The sequence below is a fragment of the Stegodyphus dumicola genome, chromosome 3 (genome assembly GCF_044657685.1).
Source record: "Stegodyphus dumicola isolate Sdum_Otavi_A_Nest chromosome 3, ASM4465768v1".
Classification (NCBI taxonomy): domain Eukaryota; kingdom Metazoa; phylum Arthropoda; class Arachnida; order Araneae; family Eresidae; genus Stegodyphus; species Stegodyphus dumicola.
Window position 1 is genome coordinate 166507555 of NC_140770.1, and position 17752 is coordinate 166525306.

Below are 17752 nucleotides of genomic sequence, written 5' to 3' on the forward strand. Positions count from 1 at the left end.
CCATAGACCACATTTGGCGTTATTATCGCTCAAAAAAAAAGATGCCAAATTTCAAAACGCGAAAATATGTAAATTTGTGAATATCTTAGAAAATTTTGAATAAAAAGTCTAATTTTTTGCAGATATGCTTAAAAATATACCTACTTTAAAATGATGGTAAAACTTTTATAGGTTATAATTCAAAATTTTTTTCGAAAAATTTATAAAAATTATTTAAAAATAGAAATTTAAAAAATAAAACACAAAAAAATGGGTAAATTTTATTTGGAATGAACCTAAATTTCGAAATGTGAGAGAAAAAATAAAAAAAGTTTAATAAAAAAAGAGATATAAATAAATATTTGCCAAATTCAATTAACATTGAGGAGCTAAAATTTTGAGAGCTAATATTTTAAAAACTACTCGTACGATTTTTACAAAACTTGGTATTTTGGCAGAATTTGAGTCATAGAATCGACATATGAAAAAAAATTGGTATGTTATTTCAGAAAAAGTTTGATTTTGTGTCAAAATACATATGTTAGAATAGTGCTTTATATAAATCTAATATATATCCTAAGTCGCGCTTTCGAGACACGAAGAACGCAATTTGAATTTCGTTAATCGCCCCAGTAGAACGGGAGATATAGCACTGTCCCATTCTTTTTTTGAGCAGTGTACATAACTAGATGTCATAGCGGTTCCAGGCCCACCAGCGGCCGAGCGGTAAAGTCGCTGAACACTGGTAGTTTGGTCCGAGGTTCGAATCCTGTGAACGGGCTGGCTGCATGGGTGTTTTCGTGGTTTTCCCCATGTGTAATGTGTATACGAGCCAGTTTCCCTTAGAAAGTCCTCCACGAAGGCATCCCTCCTCTTAGGCAGATAGCCCTCGAGGCTTTGCCATAATCACACACACACACATAGCGGTTCCAAATATAAAATGTCAGCGTTCTGTAGCTAATGGTTTTTGAGTTATGCGAGATGCATATCTTAAAAATGTACGTACGCACATACAGATCTTACGAAAAAAATCCATTTTAAACCATTTTACAATCCGGTTTAGGGAAAGTGTCTTTGTTGTATGTGTGAGTACAGATGTCACGCAAAAAACATATTTCGAATGGTTTCGGGAAAGGTCAAAATGCATATTTCTGTTGAAATATGATCCCGAAAAGTTTCGTGATTACACTACTTCCTTTACATCGTACAAGGAAGTAAAAATGCATGTGGAAAGATTTACACCAATTTAAGCAAAACAAACAAGAAGAAAGTAATACGTTTGGGAGAAATGTCCTCTCGCAATGTGATGTAGTAATATTAATTCAAAGAAGTATACGTACACCTTTGATAAATTTGTAACGTAAATTTACATTTTATCGAAGATCTCATTTCAGAAGTTTCGCAACTAAAGGCAATTCTATCGCTAATGGCTTAGGTTATCATATCATTCAAAAGAGCTTTAAAACAAAAATACAAAAGAGAAGTGTTTAGGAAGCGATATCTGTAACCATGGCACCACATGATGTTTACAATCTTTTGGCTTCTGTTGAAGCTCTATATACAGACAAAACATCTGCGCTTCGAAGCTACAGAATTATCGACTTTTGCTTCGGAAATTCATTTTTACGTAGTTGTTCCGACTTATTGTTCTTTCTTGAAGATCGGTAAGGTTTATAAATAATATATAAGAGGAAAACAACGTATTTTAACTGCTTTAAGAACACCTGCTTGATATTTTCCAGTCTTAATATACGCTATAATTCAATTTATTTGCTGTTAATATCTCCCATATTCTAGGGAAAAAGAAACTGTATTTACTTTTTGCTGCATCCAGATCCCATATTTTAATAGCTCCATTCGTAGAACCAGCACAAACGATATCTTCGCACTGACCAAATTTCACGCATTCTATAGGCGATGTATGCCCACTAAGGCTCTGGAAAAAGAACATTTATCTGTATTAACACAAAAGATAATTATTTTTAAAACACGTAAATGAAATAACATATATATATATGACTTTCAATAACAGAAACGTCTTGCACACAACTTTTGTTTTCTTAAATTTATAGTTGATTGGGCTGTTTTACCGATGAAAGGAGTTGTCTGTAAACATTATATGTGAAAATAAGAACGGGTTTAACGAGGTAAGAGAAACACGTTAAAGTGAAATATAGAATTAAGTAAAACAAGAAACTTTTGTTTGGCGTAGATTTTAACGAGGACTCTATCGATTTCAAGATCAACAGGTACAAAGTCCATCTTCATTAGGAGCAAAGAAATTCTGAGGATTTAGGAGTAGAAAGTTTTGCTCCTGAAGAAAAGAGACCTGTACTTGTCCACCCTAGAAATCGATAGAGGATTCATCTTCACCAGAATAAAGAAATTCTGTTATTACAGAAGAAGAATTTTTTGCTCTTGATGAAGAGGGTCTTATACCTATTCGTCGTCGAAATTGATAGTTTTGGTTAAGATCTGAGCCCAAAATAAGGTTGTTGCTATGCCTAATTATACAGGGTTATCCAAATTAAACTTCCCCAACTCAGAGGCCTGTGCAGAGTGTTGTATGGATCATAATGTGATGAAATTTTAGAAACAGACACTTCAGATCATGCGCTTGAGATTTATTTAACAAAAAAAAAAAAAAAAAAAAAAAAAATTTGTACAAGAAGTTGCCGATAGGTGGTGCTGCAGATCAACAAGACATTCTACACATGTTCTATATGTGTGCCGTGGTTCTCCACAATTCTTTCCATTCGCAAAGCAGTGTGTTCCACAGCAGAACGCAGTAAGTCCACATTAATTCCACGAACATGTCGAATAATTGCGTCTTTCAGCTGTGCTAAGGCTGCTGGGTGTTCTCGGTAGATCCGATCCTTTAAAAATCCCCATAACCAAAAGTCGCATGGTGTGAGATCAGGCGAGCGGGGAGGCCAAGCTGTAGGGAAACAGCAGCTTATCACACGTGCATCGGTAAAAGTTGCCCGTAACACCTGTTGAACGCCACGAAGAATATGGAAAGGTGCACCATCCTGCATAAATATCGTGTCCTGAAGGTGGCCACGTTGTTGCAGTTCAGGGATCACAAACGTCGTCAACATGTCCTGATACCGTTTTCCTGTGACAGAGCAGGTTTGGAACCCTGTTGGAGTCACCTCTTCAAAAAAAAATAAGGCCCAATGACGAATGTTGCAATGAAACCGCACCATACAGTAACCTTTGGAGGGTTCTAGGGCACTTGATGGATTGCGCGTGGGTTTTTACTTGCCCAAATGCGGCAGTTGTGCGTATTCACTTGACCATTCAGGTGAAAATGGGCCTCATCTGTCCAAAGGATGTTCCACGGCCAAGCAGCATCGACTTCCATTCTGGCAAGAAACTGAAACGCAAATATTTCCCGAACTATAGGATCCCTGTCGGACAGCTGATGATGACTATGGATTTTGTAGGGAAAATAACCGAGGATTCGAAGCATCACACGCCAGACGGTCGTTTAGGGCATATCAACAGCACGAGAAACAGTTGGCACACTGACAACACCATGTGGCGATTGGCTAGTGGGGTCCTTGACCGCCAAAGCAACCTCCTCTACACGTGCAGATTCCACAACCTGTCGTCCTCTACCTGGTAAAATTTCCAGCTGTTCCATTCTTTCGAACTTCTTAATCATGTCTCGTAGAGCGCGTGGTGTCATTGGTCCTCGGCGTAAGATTTTCAGCAGACGGAATGCTCTTATCGCAGCATAGGAGTTCTCGTCATTCTGGTATAAAAGTTTCACTAACAGAGCTTTGTCTTTCAAAGTCGCCATTGTGCATCAGCGAGCTGGAAAATTGTGTATCAGGAACCATTGTGTATCAGGAGCTACAAAAGTGGAAGACGAGCTTGTGCAAGGCCTGTCTTCCACTTTTGTAGGACTCGTCTTTTGGATACGTTGCTTTATTTCTGAAAATCACGTTGCTGCAATATGCACATTACTAGTGTTACAGCGCCACCTATTGACAACTTCTTGTACTAATTTTTTTTTGTGCAATAAATCTCGAGCGCATGATCTGAAGTGTCTGTTTTTAAAATTTCATCACATTATGACCCATACAACACTCTGCACAGGCCTCTGAGTTGGGGAAGTTTAATTTGGGTAACCCTGTATAAAAACCGATCAGCGTTAGAAAGGCCTCCTCGAGGGCATGTATGTTTAGAAGCAGACGGCTCTGATGTATTCTGTGATATTCAATGTATTCTGTGATATTCAATTAAACAACAGTCATTTATGAGTAAATGTATAAAAGTTCTAAATTAATAAAAAAAAACTAAACTCAGTGGCGTAACACCCCTAACGGGCCAATGCGTGCAGTGCCCCGAAATCTGCTTTCTTGGCCGTAGGCCCCGCGCAGCGTCAGCATATGCCCTGAACAAGTGCTCAGCTTGTCGCAGGACCCCTATTGTTTAGTCCCCAAGCGAACTTGGTACTCATTTTATCGTTCCAAAGGATGAAAATCAAGGGATGAAAGGCTGAGTCGAAATTGCCTAGGCCGGGGATCGAACCTCAGACCTGTGGTGCTGCTGCGCGATACGCTAGCCGCTCTAAATTAATAACTAGTTATTAAATGAAGCATTCTGTACTTTGAAATATCATCAGTTTGAAATATGACTATACAAATGTATCTTTAAATTAGCTAAAATAAATAGTTTGATAATTAATTAAAAATTTTATTGAATTATTTTTAAAGAATTAAATTCTTTACAACTCTAAATAGGGGGGAATAGTAATTGATAGTGACCCCTTCCCTTTTCGCGAGCATTAGAAAGTGCTGAATCTTGAGTTCATGAAGACAGATTTGTTTAAGTTGTTTTGATATTTTAATAAATTTAAAGACATTTTTTGTAGTTTTTTTATACTGAAAATAGAACATTTAAAAAAAGTGGGGCTATGAAGGGATTCAGATTTTAACGTCAAACTAGAATATTTTCTAAGTTTTTTTATGCTTTAGCTGAGGATAAAAACCGCACAGGTTACTACTTCGCTCTTGGACTCACTCCTGCTAACTCAATATTTTTGTCTTTCAACTGTATTATTGTGCATCGTTTTTATCGCACTTACGCCATGTAAAATTCAACACTAAAGTCACAAAATATTTGAAACAGCATATCTCTAGAATCCCCGATAGAGCATTAGGGATTGCCATGCCTTTTTTTATATTCGTTTTATTTTATATCTTCGAAAACTAGCCGCCAGAGTGGCCAACGGGCTAAAAGAGTTTTCATAAAAAAGAAAAATTTTATAATGATTTTAATCAGTCCAGTTAATCTTATTTGAAAAACGTATTTAATATTTATAATTAGATATCTCGAGATTTAAATGCACTTTTATTTAAATGATTCAAATTAAAAATTAGAAATAATATTTTTGAGAACTACTTTTATTGCTTTTAAGTCAGTTGGTCTGCTACTCAGTAACAAAAAGATTAAATTTGAAGATTAAATATTTTAGGCTTGAGTGAATGGCAACACGCCAGTGCGTCGAGATAATAAGTATTTTATTTCAGGCAGTGGCATCACGTTGCATTTCCAATAGCCGAACTAGTAGATTAAAATTTAAAGATACATATGCTACATTTTGTGGATGTGATGCGCGGCAGATAAAAATGTTTTATTTCGAATATTGCTGCCAATTTTCGCTTTCTAATCCCTGAGTGACTTAAAAAAGTTTTGTTAAATTTGTACAAAATATGAAATAAATCAAAAACAAATTCGAAATTCAAAATTCAGATTTAGAAGTCTTCATTTTCAGATAAAGGAGCCCGTGCATTAAACATTCGGTGTCTATAGGTGCCGTCGTTTTTCTATAATATGAGAAACATGTACATACATACAGATTCTCCATTATTTAGCTTTTTTAATTCCTTGTACGAAGTAAAGGAAGAATTGTAATTGCGAACAATTTCGGATACCATATTTCAACGGAAATTTCCATTTTGAAGGTTCTCGAATCCATTTAGACTATTTTTTTGCTTTACGTCTAATTCTTTGGCGAGAATAAGAAGCTCTTTTTTCCAAAATGGATTGTAAAATGGATTTAAAATAGATTCAAAAGGGAATTTTTCGGTGACATCTGCACGTATGTATCTATGTACGTATCTCGTGTAAGTGAAAAACAATTAGCCGTAAAATGTTGAAATTTTGTATATGGCACTGATAACAAAATTAAATTTTGCACTCCTTTTTTTTACTGAATTCAGCAGACCAAACATAAATATATATCTAATAGCCACAGCTTTACCCGGCTTAAATCACCTTAACGGCTTTATTTTCTTATTTTCGAAATCGTTGTTTATAATTCCAATTAAAAGTTTGAAGTGTTTTAAATGACGAAAATATTCATGTTTTGGAAATGTCAAAAAAATATTTTCAACACATATCGAAATGTAATGCGGTGTCTCGGTTCCTATACTTTTATTTGAGAATATTTTGTACTCGTTAGGAAAAATAAAATTATAAGAAAATTGACTCCCATATGACAAATATTGACCAGGATATTTAATTTCGAACTTCGCAATTTTTAATGCCATTTTCAACTTGCCCTGAGGGATCCATTCATTAAGTTAGAATAACTCAAGGAAATGCGTCATGTCATGTCCATATCAGAATTTTTTCCAAATAATAAATTGCGATAGATTTTGGTGGCAACAATCTGAAAAGTGATTCGGACGCAAAAGCGATAAAACAAAAAGTGAGTTTTAAGACAAATAGCATATCTTGATGCTAAGAATGGGAACTAAGGTATTGTTAATTAAATGTAACATCTGTAAATTAAACGTAATATCACATTAAAAGTCATTAGATTTTTGGAAAAAGATAATTATCCGTTTTTTCCGTATATTCGGCTCGCTGTCTTCACAGTTATTCGACATAATTCACATCATGCGGATTTTGCTATAGATTTAAAGCGTTAGGGTATAGAAAATGATAATTCCTTTAATCAGATTCTGTTTATACGGCTGTCTGTGGTTTCAGTTAATCTGAATAATTGGCATTCTAATAACCTAAGAAATACAGAAATTTATTCATAATGCTCGAAGTACATAGAAAAACACTTCCTACACACGGTTGTCAAATGCATTCAAAAAGAAAAGCACAACACTGTCTAAAGGAAAGGAACATGATATGGCGCTGTACAGTTTTTAGAATCGGTATTTTCTCTTTTCAGATTTAAATAAGGAAAATTATAAAGAAAGTAATTCCTGTATATTTTTTGTTGATAATACCTGAAATTACATTTTTAAAAATTTTCATTACAAATATACAAAGAAGTAATAGAAAAAGTTTTTAAAGTAATTTCCTACTTAGGTCAACGAAGTAAAAATTAAAAAAAATTAAAAAATACAAAAAAGTTTTTAATATGTGAAAAAAATGTATTACCATTAAGTGTCATCCACTACAAGTTTAAAAAAATGCGTTTGAATTTGAGTGGATGAATAAAAAGTATTTTATTAACGATTGAAAATTTGAACAAGATATAGGAAGAGTAGTAATTTAGTAGGAATTTAATAAACGCTATGAAACTGTAAGTAATAATAACGGGAAAATTGCGCACAAAATATTTCTAACAATTTATATTGCTAAGATTCAAAATTACTTTTGAACTTATAAACAGTGAAACAAAATAACAGTATGAAAAATGGCGGAATATCATACAGCAAATATCACTGAAAACTAAGACCTATATTTTGTAATACTTCCAGTATTATATATATTCCTCGAAAATCTCTTCCAATATTTTTTACTCAGATGAGGACTATATGCATGGAAAGGAATTTCGTGATTCAGAATCATTAGAATCAGAATTACAGAAACTATTTCTTTGGGAGGGCAAAAGTTTCTGCAGTAATGTGATTTATAATATAAAACACTTCAAAAAAACGCTTATTGATCCTAATGAAAAATAACATTTTGAGCAAAATATTATCTTTTAGACGCTATATTTCTCAGAAGAACAATATTAAATTTTGCGAATCGATATGACACAAATAGAGATTTTCTTTGAAGATTTTCTTTGATTTTTCACCTTTTACATATTTAGATTACTTTGGGAACTAGTTTTATTACATACGGCGTTTATTACTCACGATATCTATCCGTCACTATGTGATGCGCATTTAAAACATTTTTATCACTTCAAATCACAATTCTGATGTAATAATACTTGCTGATTAATCGATATAGTGATCTAATCTGTATAGCGGTGTTTGCTGCCGTATCATAGAAGCCGAAAAAAATTTCGTTGTTTGTAAACAAAAGTGTCTGGTGGCATAGAGGCACCTAAAATATTGGCTGAGAGTTGTGTCGAGAAGTTAGGTGGTAGAAGAAGAGAGTGAGATATCTTCGGTTGCGTTCTAAGGGAGAGGGTTTGCTTTCAAAACTCGGAGGAACACTTTCTCACAGATATTGTTTGGTCGCCCTCGCAGTGCATGTTAGGAAGTGTTCTCGATGTTGAGACAACTAAATGACTGATTGGTATGGCCGTTTCTGATGAATGCATTAAGGTTCAAGTGTTCGACCAGTTCTCATAAAAACAACATACAACTATGTACTTTATTTTTCCAATTATGATATCTCTTTGTATTTTCGAGAAGCTAGTGTACCCTATTTTACTGTTTTTGAACAATTAACAGTTTAACTGTACTTGTTTTATCCTCCTGCAAGCTGTTTAGCATAGCATATTAGCCTAAGACGGTTACTCGTCTCAGGCTAATATCTTATGTTAAATGTTTACCACAGTACTCGCTGTAACTGCAAAATCACTCGCTAGGTAAAATCTCGGGCGAAAGATGATGGAAGAAGTAGAAAGCAAGTGAGTTGTGACACACTCCTTAGCGGATTCTGATTTCCATGGCCGCCGTCCTGCTATCTAGAGCAACCACTTGAGCTCTGATCAAAAGGAAAAAGTCAAAAAGGCAGATATCAATGGGTCTCTACCTTTTTTGTTACTCTCACTATCTACAAATATAGTACTTAAGTATACTCATCCTGAATGAGATTCTAGAGCATTCGCTTTAGTAAAGAATCAGTATAAGAATTTGAATTTTGTACTATTAACAAAAATGCCGTCTATTACAATTGTCATGTCCTGAACGGCAGTCTTATTTCATTCATATCGTAACACTAAGCCTGAAGCCTACGACCAATGATTCAAAAGATATCAAGCAATAATTTTGAAACTGAACATTAAATTTGCGAATAATAATCAAAAAACTTTTTCTGAATAAACTCACAGGACTGTAGCTTTAAGGACTAAGTGAAATTGTCAATTAAGGACTAAGTCATATTTTTTATACTTACGTATCAATCCCATCGACCAGAAAGCTTGTTATCCTTGAGCAATGAAAGTTGGCTGAGATGCTCTCAAATTTGCACCAAACAATCATGAAGAATTCTGAAAGAACTTGTAGAGACATTAAGTTATTTTGAAGCAGAAGACATGAAAAATGAGCAGTACACTCACTGGAACTCGCACCTGGTCCTCTAGAATAAGCGCTGAGTGTGCTAACGGTTACCCCACGAAGGCATGCTAGAAGGAGGAAGAATATAGTGGCGCCCGAACTAAAGGTGGTGGATGATGATTCTTCATCACCAGAATTTAGCGATTGGGTACCCCAATCCCCAATCGTCTCCTTCCTTCTAGCATGCCTTTGTGATGTCACGGTCAGCACACTCGGCGCGTATTCGAGAGGCCCAAGCTGGAGTACCGGCGGGGGCATTGTACATTTTTCACGTCTCCTGCTTCAAAAATTCCTAATGACCCTACAAACTAATTTTTAGAACTAGGACACCGGGACTAGAACCTGGACCTCTCCAATACGCGCCAATTGTGCTAACCGTTACACCGCAAAATCATGCTAGAAGGAGAGAAGCAATTGGCGGCTAGAAGGAGGGAGAAAATTATCTCATATACTCCTGGCGTGGCCTTATATACTTCTGCTATGACCATAAGACCAACATGTTTGGCTAGGTGGGTCGAGCTGCGCCCACTTCCGGTACTTTATAAACTGATTACTCTGTATTTAATATAAAGAAGTATTCGAACCATTTCTTTTTTGCGCTTCCTAAAAAAATCTTTCATCGATTTCTGTTTTGTTAGGACCTTCACTTTGACAGGAAGCTTTGCTTAGAGCATTATTAGAACAGACTTCCTACAGGTAACTGCAATAACCTATTACAGTTTCGTCGGCCAAATCTAGCTCTACTTTATTCCAGTTAACAGATATTCATTCTCAGGATCATCTGTAAATGGACCTGACAGCAATCGCAAATGTGATTATGCAGTCATCAAACTCATTGCTTTTTTGATGAATTTTCTCTCGTTACAATTTTTCATTTTGTCTCTTTAACGCTTTTTCGTTTTGAAATAAAGTACCATATCATATGAATTAACTCATTCACAACCAAAGCGCATTAGATGGTTTTTCATTCAAGCAATCAATGGCGACCAGAATGGTTTCCTAAAGTGCTCGATAGCCTAACGCGCAGTTTCTTCAAATGTATTGTTCTGTTCAACTTTATTGTAGACAGTGATTGTAAAAAGATTATTTTGCGGTTTCTTATCTTTATGTTAAATGTGACTTAGTATAGACTTAGTGGGCAATGGAATCTTGTGTGTTAGGAACCAGAAACGATATCATTTGAAGTTTTCACACTTCTTCCTTCGTTAATGAACGGGGATAAGAGAAGAAATTGTTATGAAATGTTATTAAATTATTATGAATCTGAAACGGAATTCTGGCATTTTGATTTTTTAAGAAAGCAGGAGAGCGAAAGGCTAAGCTTTCAAAAGGTCGATGCACACATTTTTGATGATCAAATTCCATAAGTTTAAACATGATCCATTGCCTGCTGTCTGTGTAAGGCAGGTCAAGAAATTTTAAGGATTCCCCCCCCCCTAAATGTAAGAAAACATGCAGTAATATGGTGTCGAAACAAAAAACAATAAAAGAAAATCTGGAGGTTTCAGATTTTAAATTACGTCCACAAAGGCGTTTTTTTTGTCCAAAGGGATTTCAGTCCCGAAGAACTATTGCTTTCGTTTTGGCATTTTGCGTCGGACTCATAAACGTCGGTTCACTTTTCAAACTGTTGCCACAAAATGTTAGAGTCCTGCATTATATTTGAAGAAATTAAATAATGAAAAATCTGCATAAATGATTGTCTATTTCTCGCATTGTGATAAAACAATGGTACATAGAGCCATCGAATTTTGAATGACGAAATCCTACTGCGAATATGGGCATCTGAAATCCCAAATTTGGAATTTGTTTTATTATAGATTTTATATTTTGTAAAACTTTAACGAATTTTTGATTTACAAACTCAATGCTTTAAAAGCGAGAAATGGCACCGTTATATATAAAAAAAATACTTTTATCTCCAGCTCGCAAGACTGTGTATATCGGAAATTCTAAAGATATGCTTAATTTAACATTATTTTGCGATATTGCTCTTGAACTGAATTTTATGGTTTAAGTGCAAAGAACATGATATTTAATAAATAAAGGTAACACTCAAAACGTTAAAAAAACGCCCCTTTGGACGTAATTTAAAATCTGAAAAATTTCAGATTTTTTATTTATTTATTTATTTTTTTTAACATTTTGTGTTACCTTTATTTATTAAATATCATGTTCTTCGCACTTAAACCATAAAATTCAGTTCAACAGCAATAAGTAAAAATTATTTAATTTTAAATTGAGCATATATTTAGAATTTCCGATACATAGTGGAGTCTCACGAGCTGGAGATAAAAATGTTTTTTCTGTACAATGTTGCCATTGCTCGCTTTGAAATCCTTGAGTTTGTTAATCAAAAATTCGTTAAAGTTTTATAAAATAGGAAATACTGTAAATGAAGCTTCCAAACATTTCACTTAAATTCAAATTTATTAATATTTACACCTTAAACCAAACGAAAGCTACAATTCAAAAAACAAATCCATGTAATACAGATAACACTGCCACACACACACACACAGGGGGAAAAAAACTAATCCTTAAAAGTCTCTAAAATTAATTCTCGCTCGAGAGTGACGTCATATTTCATGGAGCTTGTAATCATTTTTCCTTTCAGGTGTATTGATTATGTCGATCCATAGTCAACCCCTTGATCATCATTGAGCTCATTTAAAATTTCATCGCCCCCGTAGAGGGCCAGAATCGATCCCAATGGGAACTTCGGACTTAGAACATTCTCCAGTTTCAGTTGCTCTCACGCATTCTCCTTTTTTTTTTTGTCATTTTCGTTCTCGCATCCTAAGAAAAGGATCTGGTCTAATCTTCGAAACATGTCTTTGTAAGGAATGTTTCTTCAATGCTCATTTCTGCAAATTTGCTTAGGTTACACCAATTCTTGTTATTTGAACATTTAATTCTTCGGCATGTTCTTCTTGTAACATTTTGAAAATGTATGATTAATAGCGTGTGCATAGACAATAATAACAAGCAAATTTTTAAATAAGTTTTTGTTAAAATTTCGAATTAAATATTATTTAAATACCATATATAAATTAAAGAAATACATCGCTGGAAAGAAAATACTATTTTAGGAAAGGAGTTTTCTTTCATTATATTGAGGATGTAATATTGTATTGAAAACATAAATAATTTTCGCTTCTTTATATTCTTTATTAAATTCAGAGTATAGTGCAGTATTTCCCTCACCCTCGGAGCTCTTTAGCGGCAGTTTCTAAAAATTTAAAAAGTATTCGTGTATTTTCTCCTTCCTCAATGCATTCAGAGAAAGAGCTTCCTTAAATTTATAAATGGATTCATGCATATAGTGATTGTTTTCGTCTTCCAACTATTCATTATAGAATATTTCTCCCACCTTCTTAGCATGCCTTTGTAGTGTGGTGGTCTGCACGCTGGCGCGTATAAAGAGGTCCGTGGTTACAAAAAATCCTACTGTCTGTACAGTGCGCCCAAACTAAAAGGGTGGTAGGTGATGATTTTCCACACCCAGGATTTGTCAATTGGGTTCTCTAAAACACATTCGCCTTTTAAAAGAAGAAGTATATAAGGTATATTCTCCCGCCTTCTTAGCATGCTTTCGTAGTGTGGTGGTCTGCACGCTGGGTGCCTATTCCAGTGTTCCGTGGTGCGATTTCCTGCAAAAGCGTTGCTCTGTCCTGCTTCAAAAATAACCTAATGACTCTACAACGTACTTGCGAAGGACATGCTGAACCTTTCCCTTCTAACTGTTGAAATTAATTTCAAAGCGGGCCCATCACGGCGAAGCAAACAAGAATTGACGTTCAATCTTAAATTTCGACCAGTTTGCTTAGCCATCTTCTCTAATTATTTATGGTTGATTTGAGGCATCAGGAAAAGCAAAGACAACAGTAAGAACGAGCGAAATTTACTTTACAGGGAAGTAGAATGAAAATACCTTATTAGATATTGTAATGTTCATATTACTATGGATTCTTATATTGGAAAGTAGGTTTCTGTTAAAAGATAACGTTTTGATAGTTACCAGTAGTTTATCCGTGACTACTTTTCGTTTGTTATATTGTTATTGTAACTGCGTCCCTCGGAAATTAAATTATTCTCATAACTTTTTATTCTAGATTTTTGGGTGATAAAATTAAAAAATACATGCAGTTTACATGAGGAAATACGGTACTGTCACATTTTATTAAATATTTAGTTTGAATATATAATCTGTATTATATTCGCAATGAAACATTTCTACAGGTATGAACAAAAGATTAAGAGCAAGATTTATATTTTAATTATCTCTATCTAATAACTAATAATTTAAGTTTTAATGAATAAATGTTAAATTTTAATCAAAAATCGTGTCTAATTTTCCTTCATTGTCATATGTTTTATTTCCTTTACGCAAAAGCAGATTTCTTTCGAACGAAATTCCACACAAAGATAGATTTAAGTTAACTCTTTCAGTGATGTTGCCATCAGCTACTTGAAATTTTACCGCAAGAAAAACTGATTGCCAGTTTAATGCGTCACTGAAATAAAATATTCACGTGTTCTCAGCAAAAATAGAAATGAAGAGAACAAAGGGAAAAAATGATTTTTCCGCGAACAGTCATTGATGTCATAGAAAGCATTCGTCTTATTTAAATATGCCGTGACTCTTACGTTTATTCCCCCCTCTGATTACAAAAACCTCGTGTAAATTCATTTCTGAGATTAAAATTCTGAATTTGAGAGGAAAGATTTATTTTACAAGAGTGAGATATTTCTGTTATAAAATAAATGCGTAATGAATAAAAACGAAGAGCTTATCTATAAATTCTTTCCAGATTTAATATTTTAGTTGCAAATTAAGAAAACTGCTTTTTTAACCTGATGTTTATATTTCAATTATATTAGTCAAAGAAAGCAAGAGAACTCTCCAACAACTTTCTCAGTTTTAAATTCATTTATTAGACTCTTACTTTCCTTAGAAATTATTCATAAATTTATAAAAATGTGATTCTTTAATATTAAATGAAATCGAAAATTTTCTTTATATTACATGCAAATAAAAGACACCTCTAGCGGCCAAGCGGTAAAACCACTGAACAATATTTCCATCAGAGTTCTAATCCTGGCGAACAGCTACAGATGTTTTCGTTGCTTTCTACATGGGTAAAATTATAATGAGGCAATTTTCTTTCACATGCTCTTCACACAATATATACCTTTCGTTAGGCAGAATAGCACTCGTGTGCTTTTGCGTAATCCAAATACGCTACATAGTTATGTTTTAGAAATACAATCTTTAAATGATTTTTAAAGTGTTCGAACTTATTAGCCACTACATATTATATTTAAAACTGAGACCTTAAGAGTTTTCCTATACATCTTTTTACTTCCTTCTACGGAGTAAAAAGGAAGTATTGTAATCGCGAAAAGTTTCAGGCATCATATTTCAACGCAAATATCCATTTTCACCGCTATCAAATGCAATTTAACGATGTTTTTGCTTGACATCTGTACGTAAAGACAAGATAAAAGACTCTTTTCCCCCAAAAAATTGTAAAACTAATTTAAAATGAATTCTGAAGAGAATTTTTCGGGGCGTTCGGGCGAACGTACGTACGTACGTATGTATCTCGCATAGCTCAAAACACGAGTAACCTCAGAACGTTAAAATTTTGTATATAGGACTGCTATATGGTAGATGTGCACCTCGTATTTTGGTAGCAATCGGCCACACCAAAAGTTATATGTATATATATCATGTATCCACTCTGTTACTCGGCTCAGTGATCTCAGTTTCTTTATTCTTATATGTTTGTAAACTGTACATTTTTTGTTTTAAAAATGATTGAATTATGCTGTTCTTATCTTCTGGTTAAGGTTTGTATGCCTTTAGTAAACCTGTATGCAATATTTTTAGAATTATCAACAATTTTAAAGTTGTTAAAGTGCTGCTAAGCATAATAAGTTTTTTGATTGCGGCCATTGCTTGTTTACATTTGAAATAGCAGAATAGTAGATTTGTTGCGAATCTAGAGAGACTAAACTTTGCAACAACAAAGATAACTCCTTCTTTTATTATTGCGAATTAAATCATGCTTAGTCCTATAAGGTATTTCTCCCACTTCCCTAGCGTGCCTTCGTGGTGTAACGGTAGCACCCTGGGCCGGTATTCCAGAGGTCCGTGGTTCGATTCCCGGCGAAGGCGATTGCATATTTTTCATCTTTTCTGCTTCCAATCAACCTAATGACTCTACAATCCATTCTGGAATTTATTCGAGGAAACAAGTGTTTAAGATTTACTTCATAATTTTCAATACACATCTTGAGTTTTAATATATTTTTGCTTTGTAGCGAAGTGAGAACTGAAATAATTGAATGAGAAATACTGAATCGTCTGTGAAAAACTGTTTGTTTTTTGTTTTGTTTGCTTAATTTCTTTTGTACATCGTTTTAGATTTATTATAGTATTTGAAAAAAAAAACGATTAGTTAATTCCTTAAATGATATAAATTTTGTGCATTCTGAGTTATAATATGGACGAAATATAATGCTAAGTGAACCTAGCGCCAGTGTCGCTGTTGTAAACAAATGTAGTGAATTTTAAAGAGGGCATTTATTCTATTTTGGTTCATGCGCTATCGACGAAGTAGATTTAATTCAATCCAATAAATGTAAAGGAAACGCAAGAAAAAATGGGTATAATTTAATATTCCGTGCAAGGAAGTCATGTGGTGCACATCAGATTTTTTTAATCGGCTATACAATTCCTAACTTCCAGTTTTTAATGATGGCTTCACACTTGCACATGAACTTAATTAAATTCGATCTGAATTTATAGCTAACAATACCAATGTGTGCACGCAGGTAAAATACCAAAACATTTTATTCTTACGTATAGGATGTTCGAAATAAAAGTATAATCAGAATGAATTTCCTTACAAAATTGTTTTTATTAGTGTGCATTTAACATAAACGTCTATTTAACATACTACATTGTGACATGTATAATACTACTGTAAAAAAGCCTGCATTGTGTAACTCCATTCATCATTCATCGTGCATCATTTCCATTCATCATTCATAACTTTCATCGTGGCACTGCATGGCGTCCTTCATGATGTCACTTCGAGTACTACATCAGAAACCTGCTTTATGGCACGCAAAAAACTATTAAAAAATTTACATTACTGTCAGTGTAACGATGATTAAAAATTCTATTACTGTAAGTGTAAATTACTTCAGAAAACCAGGGTGTGGAACGTGTAAAAACATTAAAAAAATTTGAAAGCTTTCATATTTTTATATTGCAATATTTGATTTCTGTCTCAGACAAACGAGCTGGCTGCATGGTGGGTTTCTCCATGTACAAAGTGAATACGAGCCAGTTTCCTTCAAAATGACATCCACGAAAGCGTCCTCCTGTTAGGCAGATAGCCCTCGTAGCTTGTCGTTCTCAAATAACTTAACTAAAGTATGCGTCTTATATAATCTACTCGTTCTGCAGAATTTAATGCATAGAACTGCTTCAGTTACCTCGTCGCTTGTTTTCGTCTCGAGGTCATTTAAAATTAAACTGTCTGGTTATATATTTTTACATTGATTTAAATGTTAGGAAAGGATATAATAGAATATTATATGGTTTAAGAAGCTATTAAGATATTTTAGGTGAATGTGTAGCAACGTTGACTTTTCAATTAATAAAAATTTTATTAAGTTATTTAAATAAACGTTTATTTTAGAAACAGAAGATTCTCAAGAATGATATTGAATATAAACTTGGATGTGTCAGCTGCAGCCTATGATTAGCTGTAAACACCTGCAAAAGCCTCACCGAGGGGGGGGGGGAGGTAAAAAATCTGAAAGCTTTCAAATTTAATTTTACGCCCAAAGGGGTGTTTTTCTAACGTTTTGTGTGTTACCTTTATTTATTAAATATCATGTTCTTCACACTTAAACGATAAAATTTAATTCCGCAGCAATATCACAGAATATTTAAAAGAGCATATCTTTAGAATTTCCAATACACAATCTCGCGAGCTTGAGATTTTTTTTTTTTTTTTTTTTTTTTTTTTTTTTTTTTGTGCAGTGTTGCCATTGCTCGCTTTGAAATCGTTGAATTTCTTAATCAGAAACTACGAAATATGAAAGAGGTAATAAAACGAATTTCAAATTTGGCCTTCCAGATGCCTATATTCAGGTGAAAGACTGCGTTATTGAGAATTAGATGTCTTTAGGTAACATTGTTGTTTATCAATGCAAAAAACATACATACATTCATGCAGATTCTTCATTATTTA

General features: G+C 34.0%; 1 protein-coding gene across 2 annotated transcripts in view; it reads right to left on the reverse strand.

The window, feature by feature from the left end:
* The window catches only part of LOC118199580 (katanin p80 WD40 repeat-containing subunit B1-like), a 331155-nt gene that overhangs the window by 264827 nt on the left and 48576 nt on the right, over positions 1 to 17752 (reverse strand). The window contains exon 3 of one of the 2 annotated variants that reach the window (XM_085813586.1): positions 1798 to 1915. The exons of the other annotated variant lie outside the window; for it this stretch is intronic. Coding sequence (XP_085669712.1) covers positions 1798 to 1915 — 118 coding nt within the window. The remainder of the gene's footprint in view (positions 1 to 1797; positions 1916 to 17752) is intronic. 2 annotated transcript variants of the gene reach the window in all.